Below are 13,221 nucleotides of genomic sequence, written 5' to 3' on the forward strand. Positions count from 1 at the left end.
TGATACACACTGTCAACTGACAGCCATATCTGATACACACTGTCAACTGACAGCCATATCTGATACACCATCAACAGACAGCCATATCTGATACACACTGTCAATTGACAGCCACATCTGACACACATTGTGAAATGACAGCTATATCTGATACACATTGTCAACTGACAGCCATATCTGATACACACTGTCAACTGACAGCCATATCTGATACACACTTTCTATATAGAAGCTTATCCTTCCGTGTATCTACAAAATGACAGCTTCTGTGCAGGTTCCTACTAATATGAACCAATAGTTGAATGATGAACTATCATGTTGAGCATTACTAAATTCATTTTTTAAAAACAGGGATTATAAATTTGTATAATATGTACAAGAATGTTCAAAAATCAATCTGTATTGACTATTTTAAAAGTAGAGATTTTGAATAATTTAACCAATTGAAGTCTAAGGACACAGTGTGATAAATAGTACACAAAATATTGGCAGTAGGATCTTGGTAGCAGTTACCAAATCACCTAATCATATCATGTCCTGCTAAATCATTGAAAATGCTGAAAAAACTAATATTTCAGTATTTCACTACTTTAATCAGATTCAAAAATGAAATCAAATACAATCAAAAGAATGGTTTAAGCATATGAGAATATAATTTAAACACATAAAAATGTAACATGACTACATGGATTTTATGAAGAACAAATCACTCAGGAGTTTTGTACATTATATACAACAATCTATTCATATATATATCACATGCACAATAATTTCACATCATCATAATTTTGGCAAAAGGGGCAAACTAAGGAGCTATCCTACCCTCTAAAAACACTACAATGCTGCTCTTAACTAGTAAATCCAATGGCTGGCTAAGCGTGTTTATGTTGCAAGGCCAACAAGAGCCAGAAGAGTTATTGAATCTATATCCCTCCACTCGGTAGACGAATGTGGTGCTACAAGAGCCGGAAGTGGGATATGCCCACTGTATGTAATTGTACTGAGAAGTTGCACCTGCCTCAACTACTGTGTAGCGAAAATACAAGTGTTAGTACAAGTGCCGGAAGAGAATATGTAGGACTGAATTTGTAAAGGGTATCCACATTTTTGGGGAATTTAATTATGAATTATTATCTGTACAAAACAATTAATATTTAAAGACCATAATTATAATTATAATATTCAAATATAACCAAGAATTAATCTTAAAGATACCATATAGAGACAGCCTTCCTTTGACAAATAGTATATACAGTTGTGTGATTGCACAACGTTCCAAAAACATCGTGCACACACCGTGCAGACAATCTTAAAGATACCATATAGAGACAGCCTTCCTTTGACAAATAGTATATACAGTTGTGTAACTGTGCGATACAAACCGCACAGCTAACGATAGGTTATGAATATTACAGAATAACTAGTTATACGAAAAGATATACGAAAAAATTAAAGTTATGATATAAGATGGTCGCGTTTATATATATGTGCTGCATAACAATTGTTTTCATTCATGGAACATGTATGACCTGTTATTTTTTTGCCATTTAAGTACCGTCATTTTGTCTCGCAAGTATTCAACGGCCTGGTGATACTTCTACATGTACATGTACCAGAATGGTAGACAGACATCACTACAATTAGTTATCTTACTTAATATATAAATTACATATATTATGTATTTTTAAACACAACAGAAATGTTTCTATTCATAACAAGTCGTTTTATCTGTTGTTTAGTTCTACATATATTAAATAGCCTGTATATAATCTCACTGAATACACATTTCTTCGACACGCCAAGGCCTAGTGGTGTCCTCGACGACGACTGAGGAAATTATAGAAAGTTCTGTAATAATCATTTAGATAACTTATTTAACTATACATCAGTATTTAGTTTCATTCCCAATAATTATTGCATATATTTCACCAAAAATATGGTAGTTAGCTGCCTCGTAAAATGCTAATTGTTGTATATCTTTTACAATCGTTCCACACGTTTGAATGATTAGAAGACGCGTTCCTCATTTTATATCGACCATGTTACATATCGCACATGTACCGTTCCAATCGCCCATCGTGCGCACATTTTCCTGCACGATCTTTATCGCACAGAGCGCACATCGTGCGTGCGCACACCGCACATTGTGGAACGTTGTGCCGATCACAAGCATGAGATATATATAAATATATTGTAATAATAGTATTGATTGATGTTACTATTATATTATATTATTGCTTTGTTCATTCTCCTGTGGTCAATTTAACATTTTGTATATATGTAAATATCCTGTATATCATATGTTTACACTGATGAGTCGTACAAGACTCAAAGTAATAAATGAACTTGAACTTGAACTTGAGCCAACTGACCAATCAGTGACAGGGAAATGTTGGCCCCGACTCTGGACTTCTCTGACGGAACCCCCTTTGATCAGGCCCCCTCAACCATACCCTGGTTACGGCACATACTGACGTAAGAGATATGTTGTTAGAAATATTACGGATATGATATGGCACCTCCTTATGTAGTAATTATTTGTCGTCAAAAACATGGATTATCTTTATAATCCTTAATTAATACAAGAAATCTAAGGAGAACATTTAATGCCAAAAAAAGTTTAAAAAAAACATTGTAAAATTTGCAAAAATCACAAAATAATTTCAAGATTATTTATTGTTACATAAATCTTAGACCTCTAATAAGTGATGCATAGTTAAGAACCTAGAGTTTTAAGGTAATTATCATACAAACAATTAGGTTGAAAAGAATTTGTCAAAAACATACAAGTTGCTGATCATAACTACAGAAGGTAACAGCATTGTCAAACAAGTGCAATCAATGATTGCAAAGGTCACCGGCAACAGCAATCACGCCATACACTCATTTTGTAAAATGCAAAGACCAAATAAGTGAACAATATCATTAAATGCAAAAAAAAAAAAAAAATATTGTCATCAAATATTTCCCCATTACTTTGCAGTTATATCTCATGTAGTCCTATAAATATAAAACAGTGTGAGGCATATGGTTTTAGACTTCAAATCAAAAACTTTAAAGTGGGTTTTGGTGACAAAAAAGTTAACTCGACAAAATGGTAACATGCGAAAAAATTTTGTCATAACATCACTTCTGGACCTCTAATAACCAAATAAGAAGGGTATAAAGTGTACACTTTTTGGACTCCCCTCAAAAAAGTTAAGTCCACATAATGGTAAAATGCAAAAAAATCTTATTTTTTTCTGCATGATTTTGTCAGTCATAACATCACTTCTAGACCTCTAATAAATGTATGAACTAAACTTGAAGGGTGTGAGGTTTATACTTTAGGACCAAAAATGTACCCCCAAAACTTTAAAGTGGGTTTGGGTGCCAAAAAAGTTCAGTACACAAAACGGTAAAATGCGAAGAAATCACATATTTTTTTCTGCATGATTTTGCCATAACAGCATTAAAAACACTGTTAACTAAAAACAAACAATAATAAAAACGAACAATAATATAACTGGTCATATCATCAAGTCTACATTGATAACACTCCAGTATACGGTAAACCTCCGGTTAGTTTGAACACGCGGTTAGTTCAAACACACATTTTTTTCTAGAAAAACAATATTTTTTTAGCTAGTAATAGTTTGAAATCTGTTTGTTTATAACTAACACTATATCGAATAGTTTGAACTTGTCTAATGAAGAACGTAAAGTAAGAATTTTTCCAGCTAACTCCATATAAAGCTCGCGACAGTGACTGGCCAAGAAAATTGCCTAAATAAGACTTAAATTTGATAAACAGGCAGTTAGATTATATGCATGACAGAAACAAAAACACATGAATATATGTCCCACATTTTAGCGTTAATTCAGTTTTTTACATTGCAAAATATGCCACACACACGACAGCTGATTGCAAATTTAGGCCCCGACAATGTATAAATAACATGCGACATTTGTATTGGCAAACTAAGGAATCATCTATGTATTTTTAAATATAGAGTTCACTTAGCATTTTGATTATTTAATTGTGACTGGACATCTCTTAATTATTGCAAATCCAGGTATTACCAGAAAACCTGCGACCTCAAGCTAGATAGGCAGGCCACGCGAAGTTTTGAGGATCGCCCTCCAGGTCATGCTGAGTGACAAGATATCCATTCATAATTATGCACTCAAAACAATCCACATGTGTCCCAATTAGCGATGGATAATTTGAGTTTGGTAGAAAATACGACTGGGCATATTTGAAAGCAGACATGTTGATGTTCTAACCTAATTTTATCAACATTTATCAAATAAAAAATATAACCAACAGACACTGTACAAATGTTTAACCTTGGAGTCACAAATGAAACGTGTACTGTTTTGGGGCCTATAGCTACGAATTGCCCGAGCAGTTTCATGCAATAACCATAGTAATTACTGCGAAATGAGGAACGTTTAACAACAAATTAACATTGAATTAAATAAAATATGATAATTTTACTTATTTATGAATGTTCAGATTTACAATGGATGTGTTTGTTTCTAATGATTTTACTCTGCTGAGATTTTCGTCGATATCGACTCGGATAGTTCAAAGTCGCTCATATTTTCAGAAGCATAATTTCGAGTAATTCGAACAGGTTCTTCCATATTTATTTAATTTTGTTCTATCTAACCAAAGGTTTACCGTAAGTCTTTTAAGTTGACACCATAGTTTTTAACACTTTTAACTATCTTCTGACGATGTTACAATTCCTGATGTAGTCCTTTAATTGTTTCCAGGTCCTTTCATGCAATACATGCTCTTTTCGAAGGACCTCTTCACAGTTGGCCTTTCCCGGTAGTGTTTTCAAGAGAAGATGGTTGCCTAGCTGCCGCTTAACTGCAGCCTTTTCTGAAGATGTCCACGGCTTCCGAACAAAGGACTTGCGCCTTAGCCCCCCTGCCCTCCATTTTTGGCCTGAGAAAAGAGATTAGAATTATAATCAATTTCAAAGCAGTGCTAATTCATTAATTCATATCTATGTCAAAATATGTATCAGTCTCATTGATCTAATTTCAATCCAGCACACTCATTACATGACAATTCTTCTTAAAACATCTCTGTGAAAACTTGTCGGGAATCCCACGATAGACGACGGACTATAGGTCAGATGACCTGAAAACTTATGAACTACATTTAGAAATCTATACGAAAATAAAGTTTCCTTGATTTTTCCTAATTCTGAAACCACATGGAAAACAAGAGGCCCAGAGGCCCTGTATTGCTCACCTGGATTGTATGAGATATGAAACAAGAATGATGATTAAGCATATTTTTCACTGGTATATTGCTATGTCGATATATCATAGGCATAGTCAACCCCAAAATTTGTATAATTTTGAATCCCCACCCCATGACCATGCTACCATACAAATGAGAGTGATATCCATTGCCAAATTGACCACTTTTGGCCCGCCCCTGAGCCCCAGGGGGTTGGCCCTATCATTTGTACAATTTTGAATCCCTACCCCAGGGGTTGCTGCTAGGCAAATATGAGCGATATACACTGCTTAGTTTCAGTGAAGAAATTGTTGACCCCTTTTGGCCCTGCCCCTCAGGCCCCTGGGGGGTCAGCCCTATCCTTTCTACAATTTTGAATCCCCACTTATAGTGATGCTACCAGACAAATATGAGCGATATCCATTTATATCAATATAGCCCAATTGATCCCTTTTGGCCCCGCCCCTCAGGCCCCTAGGGTCCCCATCATTTGGTCAATTTTGAATCTCCACCCCATAGTGATGCTACCAGGCAAATATGAGCGATATCCATTGCTCGTTTTCGGAGAAGTTGTTTATATCAATATAGCCCAATTGATCCCTTTTGGCCCCGCCCCTCAGGCCCCTAGGGTCCCCATCATTTGGTCAATTTTGAATCTCCACCCCATAGTGACGCTACCAGGCAAATATGAGCGATATCCATTGCTCGTTTTCGGAGAAGTTGTTTATATCAGTATAGCTATATTGACCATTTTTGGCCCCACCACTCAGGCCCCTGTGGGGTCAGCCCCACCATTTGTACAAATTTGAATCCTCACCTCAAAGTGATGCTACCAGGCAATTATGAGCAATATTTATAGCTCGGTTTCAGAGAAGAAGTCGTTTATGTCAATATAGCCTGATGGACCACATTTGGCCCCGCCCCCCAGACCCCTGAGGGGTCAGCCCCAGTATTTGTACAATTTTGAATCCCCACCTCATAGTGATGCTACCAGGTAAATATGAGCAGTTTTCATTGCTCGGTTTCAGAGAAGAAGTCACTTATATCAATATAGCCCAATTGACCACATTTGGCCCCGCACCTCAGGCCCCTGGTGGGACAGCCCCATCATTTGTACAATTTTGAATCACTACCCCATAGGGACGCTTCTGACCAAATTTGGTAGTATTCTGTCTGTGGTTAGGAAAAAGAAGTCAATTGTTGACGGACGGACGACGGACGACATGGTATGGCATAAGCTCACCTTGGTCCTTCGGACCAGGTGAGCTATAAATCAAGCACTCTCAATAAAACTTCAGGTCAAAATATGAAAATCCAAGCACCTTTTCAGGACTTAAGAATAAATGAAAATACCAGGACTTCTTAAGCACTGATTTGAAATTCAAGCACTTTGAAAGGTCTGTACATGAACCATGATATAAGACCACATACAAAGTTTCATCATTGATTTTTAAGATATCATGTTCATAAAGTCTAATAATATTATTACAAAGGGCAATAACTGTGAATTTTGTGAAGTAATTCCAATTCTCTAGCTCATATGATTGCATACAAAGTTTCATTAAACTGTTTAACATTTACTCAAGTTATCATGTTCACAAGAAGTTAATGCCAGAGGGATGGCATACTATGACAAACAAAAGGTTACCGCAGGTGACCTAAAAAACAACACCTAAATGTAACATTAGATACTTTTTTAAATTTTATTGGTCATTAATAGAGGGATTAAAGCATCCCTGATGGCTTCTAAGTAAACCATACTGGCTTTTAGGTACAGATTTTATGTAATCAGATATTTACTCAACAATGTCTTTTCCCTATCTGGATATAGGTAAACTTTATGTTAGTAAACTTATTCTTATTTTGAAGAAGTCAACTGCACAAATCAGCAAGGGCCCCTCTTGTGGCAATCCAGTGACCTTGACCTTTAACCCAGTAACCCTGACCTTGAATCAGTTGACTCCTTGTTAAATTCCGACCAACTCTGCTTCATGTCATAACAAAATATTCATCAGTGAAATAGTTCAAAAATAACCTTGATTTTTGACCTCAATATGTATTTTTGTGAACTGAACATCTTGTTACATAATATGTAAATCAATCAATCAATACCAAAATTATCAGCCAAACCCATGTTTTATACAGAATTGGTTTGCCTTCACCCAAACACACTTCACAACAAATGTGGACCAAATCCTTTCATTCCTACAGAATAAGAAGGATTTCGAAGAAGAATTTGCTCTATTTCCTCAGGGGCCAGACCTTCTCTATATACAAAATGTATTCCCATTCGCCCTGCCATCACATAAACTTATGTTACTATCCTTCGGAAATGGTGTGCTAAACATTATATATATATGTGCATAACACTTACCTGAATCAGCTTCCTTATGGACATCTTTTTCACTGTCACCAACAACCTCAGCATCATCCTCTGTAAATGTAATATTGGACAGTTTAAAGAAAGCTACTGATTTTAGTAACAACTTTTACTGATGTATACAGTTGCTGTAAATCAGGTTATTTCATCAATAGTTGTAACCAAAATATCAATGGTAAATTTCAGAATTATAAATAGCCAATAGCACATTTGACAGAAATTCAGAGGTTAGAAAGAATCTGCACATTGGAAATTTGTCCCTTTATTTCATTCTTTGTCCCTTTTCTTGTTTCTATTTCCTTTGTCTATCCTTCCCTACCTTTTAGTACCAACCATGTGTCTATGTAAAAGAATAGCACAGACCCTGATTTTGAATACTTACTTTCAAGATTCGGTCACTTTGCAAAGCCATGCAACTGTGTAGTCCACTCATTCTACTATTATTGATAACATGAATCATCTGGAGTAATCCTTTTCCCAAATTATTAAACATAAAATACCCTCCACCACTAAAGTAGGAGACTAAATGGAATTATGTTTGCTCAACACAATGGAGAGACAATTACCTCTTTCAATCTCCTCGTCCTCACTGTCCTCATCATGCACCTCAGCATCAACATCTGAAATGTTTATAAGACAGATTATATGTGCTCATTCTCCCTTCCCCAAATAATTACACATAATTAAAACAAATACTATTCAACACCCTAGCAGTAGTGTACCTTCATACATGTGTTACTTAGAATACAACTATGTGCTTACAGTTTATCAATTTTTGGTACTTTGAAGCTTTTAAATTTTATTCTGCATCACCAATAATAAAATTCATGATGAAAATCACTAATTAGCCAAGATTAAGCATACTAAAGAATAGTGGTTGGGGTAAAGAGGACTAGGGCCTATTCTCAAATCAGTAAGACAACAAGATTGAACAAGAGACCCAATGTGCCTGTATCTCTCACCTGGTTCTTATGCAACTTTGAAGTTGATCTAGGTCATTCTTACAGATGCTCAGCTAAATTACCACAATATGAAAGCACAAGACTATTGAGAAGTCATCGTTTAAGATTTTAGGCTATTTGACCCCTGTGACTTTGAATGTAGGTCAAGGCCATTCTTTTCAAAACCTGGTAGCCCTTCAACCAAGCATGCTACTGGCCCAATATCAGGTCTCTGGACCTTTTGGTTATTGAGAAGTGGTTAAAAAAAGATTATAGCCTGTTTGACCTTAGGCCTATGACCTTGAATGTAGGTTGGGGTCATTGTTTTGAACAAACTTGGTAGACCTTCCCTTCAACGTACTATAAGCCGACTATCAGGTCTCTGGGCCTCTTGGTTATTAAAAACTCATTTTAATTGAAAGTTCATGCTGGATTGATGCTGCACCACACCATAAACTAAATGAATCAGATGAACAGGCACAAAATCTTGTAGTCCATATCTGAATATCAACTATCCATAACGAGTGAATATTCAAATAGAAGTATAGCTGATAAATATTAGTGGACTGATGAAGGAACAAATATGGGAATACTTAGCCCTATTTATATTGTTTTTCAGTCCCTTGTCTATAATGCAGTTAACCTATTGATATATGTGTACATTTATATAAGTAAAACAAACACCATTTGTATGTGCATTAGCTACTGAGACTAATTTAGTTTCATTATAACGTGAAAACCAAATATTTATCTGCATACCTGTGTCTTCATACTGTATTTCATCCAGGGATTTTCCCTGTAGACTTGCAACATTTCCTTCATTAACAGCATGGAGAATTTTTGATACTTTTGCAATTTCTAGTGTACTCTCTGGCAGCCTATAGTACTCCCTATGTACTCTTATATCGTGGCCTAAAAATGTAGCCAGCAGGTCTTGGTCAGTGTTTGATAGGTTTAGTACTTGTGATACAGTGGCCAATTGTTTCCTCATGGCTGTGGAGCGAATGAGATGTGGATGCTTACATCCAGATTTCTGGCTCAGTTTTCGAAGAACGTCTGTACCTCTAACAGGGTATTTTGAATCTGCCTTTGCAAAAACGTAGTTGGAATCAAATGTTCTTCTCGAAAGCATTGCATCAATGTTCTTTTTCATGGCTGTTGTTAATAGTATTGGAACCTTGGAACCCTTTTTTCCCATGATTTCTATTCTACTATGCCTTTGCAAGAGTGCAACCTCAAACTTACTCAGGGCATTGGAAATCTCTTTATCAATTTCACTCTTACTACTAGATTTATAATCATCCATCTTGATCCTTTCTGCTTCTCCACTCCTTTTACGATTGAAGGAAATGACTTGGGCCAAGCACACTTCTGTAAGTTCATTGAAGTTTGAATTTTCATCCTTAGTTAGCTTCTCTGCCTCCTCCTCAAGATAATGGTGAAACACTGACAAATCCTCAACAGAGGGGAGTAATTTCACGTTGTTGAATTTCTTAACATGAAGAGTTGTGAGAGCTTTTGCAGACACTCTGTCATTCCAATCGTCATTGTACAAACTCAAAAAACTTTCTGCTTTTTCTTGTTTGCTCCTATTTTGTTCAATTGTTCCTTCACTTTTCAATATCTTTGCACACTTTTGAAGACTGTGCCCTAGTTTTAAAGGCAGAGATGGAGTGTCATAAAAACCAGTCTCTTCATTCAGTCCAGAAACGCATTTAACAGCTCGAAGGAGTGACTCCCAATTTTCTGGAGAAATACACTGTTCAACGGATTTAATTGCTGGGTCAATGTCTTTCATTTGAATAAGCAGCCGGGATAACTGACGCATTCTTTGTGAAATGTACTGGTGATTTTGCTGTAAATGACCAATTTTCTCGTACAAGCGCTCTCCAAATTTCAAGATATGTTCATCATTTTGCAACTTAGCACCAATTTCATCATCCCTCAAATTCATCAGTACATCTTTGTATAGTCCCTTCGATGGACTTGTTAAAGGCAGAAGTAATTTTCCATCATGAATAGACCCTCCTTTGACATGTTGTCTTTTTCCACAAGCACCTGAGCATGATCTTTTATGCTTCCATAAATCTGTAGCAATGAAGAAGGAGTAGCAGCTATCACATGGAACATACTTGTTGGCTTCTTTCACTTCTCCCTTTCTAGGGCGATATTTTGTTATTAAAGTTCCTTTGCCTTTTTCCAGAACTTCATAATTATGATTATAATTTCCTTTTGCAAGAAGTGATTCCCATGCATATCGTCTCGCGCTCGACTTCTTTGGCATCATTAGAATTTTAGCTACCTGTTCTTCATTGGAATGTTTCCTTTCCATATGCCTGGACAGTGTTGTTATCAATTTGTCACAATAAACACAGCACTGCCTCTTTTGTTCTCTACTCTTCCCCTCAACAGTTGACTGTTGAATGGTTATTCCTTCCTTTAGAACATTCCCAAATATGACGGAATTAACTTCCTCATCCTCTCTTTCACTGCTTGGTACTATCATCTGGTCAGTTTTTTCCCAATCATTTACCACCTGTGTGTTTCTGTTCCTATCTTCACTTATGCTGCTGTCATCACTTGAATATATATTTTCATCCTCATCAATCATATCCTCATCATAATCAGATGGCTCATAGTCTGAATCATTATCTGTATGTATGCTATTATCTGTGTCATAGTCTATGTCATCATGTGCTTCATTTTCATGGTCCTGTATGCACTTTCTTTTACAACCCCGCCTTTTACCTCCTTGTTGCATGTTAATGACATCTTTGGGATCCTGTGGTGTTTCCATGACATCTTTAGGATCCTGTGGTGTTTCCATGACATCTGTAGTATCCTGTGGTGTTTCCATGACATCTGTAATGTCCTGTGGTGTTTCCATGACATCTTTAGGATCCTGTGGTGTTTCCATGACATCTGTAGTATCCTGTGGTGTTTCCATGACATTTGTAATGTCCTGCAGTGTTTCCATGATATCTTTAGGATCCTGTGGTGTTTCCATGACATCTTTAGGATCCTGTGGTGTTTCAATGACAAATTCAAGATCCTGTAGTGGGTCAATAATATTTGTAGGATCCTGCGGTGTTTCCATGACATCTTTAGGATCCTGCGGTGTTTCCATGACATCTTTAGGATCCTGCGGTGTTTCCATGACATCTTTAGGATCCTGTGGTGTTTCCATGACCTCTTTAGGATCCTGTGGTGTTTCCATAACATCTGTTATGTCCTGTAGTGTTTCCATGACATCTTTAGGATCCTGTGGTGTTTCCATGACATCTGTAATGTCCTGCGGTGTTTCCATGACATCTTTAGGATCCTGTGGTGTTTCCATGACATCTTTAGGATCCTGTGGTGTTTCCATGACATCTGTAATGTCCTGTGGTGTTTCCATGATATCTTTAGGATCCTGCGGTGTTTCCATGACATCTTTAGGATCCTGTGGTGTTTCCATGACCTCTTTAGGATCCTGTGGTGTTTCCATAACATCTGTAATGTCCTGTAGTGTTTCCATGACATCTTTAGGATCCTGTGGTGTTTCCATGACATCTGTAATGTCCTGTGGTGTTTCCATGATATCTTTAAGATCCTGCGGTGTTTCCATGACATCTTTAGGATCCTGTGGTGTTTCCATGACCTCTTTAGGATCCTGTGGTGTTTCCATGACATCTTTAGGATCCTGTGGTGTTTCCATGACATCTTTAGGATCCTGTGGTGTTTCCATGACATCTTTAGGATCCTGTGCCAATTCTATGGCATCTTTAGGTTCCTGTGGTGTGTCAATGACATCTGTATGATCTTTAGTGTAATCAGAATATGGCTGGAGGACATTAGTTGAAACTGTGTCCAGTAGCCAAGTTACATCTAAAACATTTGATGAAAACCCTGAAAGGAGATAAAATCAGAATTATGAGCCACATGCATTACTCCCCACTCCGACTTCAATATACAGTTCAGTGAGTTACATCAGGGAAATGAAACAATGCCCACGAGACTTGAGGCCCAAAGGGCCTGTATCACTCATCTGATACTCTTATATAAGTTTTAAAAGTTGACCTATCTCATTATAATGCTAATACTAAGCCGATTACCACATTCAAATATCTAAGCATTGAGAATAAGTTGATTAAAAACTTTAGCCTATTTGGCCTCTGTTACCTTGAACATAGGTCAAGGCAATTCATTCTAACAAACTGTGTAGCCCTTCACCTCAGCATACTTTGACCCAATAATATCAGTCCTCTGTGCCTTTTGGTTATCGAGAAGTTGTTTAAAGTTTTTTCCCTATTTGAACCCTATTACCTTGAATGCAAATTAAGGCCATTCATTTGAAACTTTGTAGCCTTTCATCCCAGCATGCTACAAGCCTAATATAAATCACTTTGCATGTGCTATTGGGGCAACCTTCTCCACAGTGACAATGTATCATGTAAAACTGAAGAAATTTTGGCCTTCTGTTAAGGTAAAATAAAATTATGTACTTTTGACAATATTCCCTGCTTTGCATTTTAGTAGCAGTCTTTCTTTTAAACACTTTAAATCACCATGTGAAATTTTGAGAAATTTTGGCCTAATGGATTTTGAGATAAAACTCAAGAAATGAAACTGCTGGCATGTACAAATAGAATTAAAATTAAAAACTTTTCCATAAATAA

At 36.6% G+C, this 13,221-nt stretch overlaps 1 protein-coding gene across 1 annotated transcript in view; it reads right to left on the minus strand.

Annotated features, from left to right (window-relative positions):
* The window catches only part of LOC117332456, a 24,763-nt gene continuing 11,542 nt past the window's right edge, over positions 1–13,221 (minus strand). Inside the window, exons 7-10 of the mRNA XM_033891370.1 lie at positions 9,323–12,451; positions 8,189–8,242; positions 7,617–7,676; positions 1–4,939 (exon numbers count right to left, since the gene is read on the minus strand). Coding sequence (XP_033747261.1) covers positions 4,710–4,939; positions 7,617–7,676; positions 8,189–8,242; positions 9,323–12,451 — 3,473 coding nt within the window. The 3' untranslated portion in view covers positions 1–4,709. The remainder of the gene's footprint in view (positions 4,940–7,616; positions 7,677–8,188; positions 8,243–9,322; positions 12,452–13,221) is intronic.

The sequence above is a fragment of the Pecten maximus genome, chromosome 8 (assembly GCF_902652985.1).
Source record: "Pecten maximus chromosome 8, xPecMax1.1, whole genome shotgun sequence".
NCBI lineage: Eukaryota > Metazoa > Mollusca > Bivalvia > Pectinida > Pectinidae > Pecten > Pecten maximus.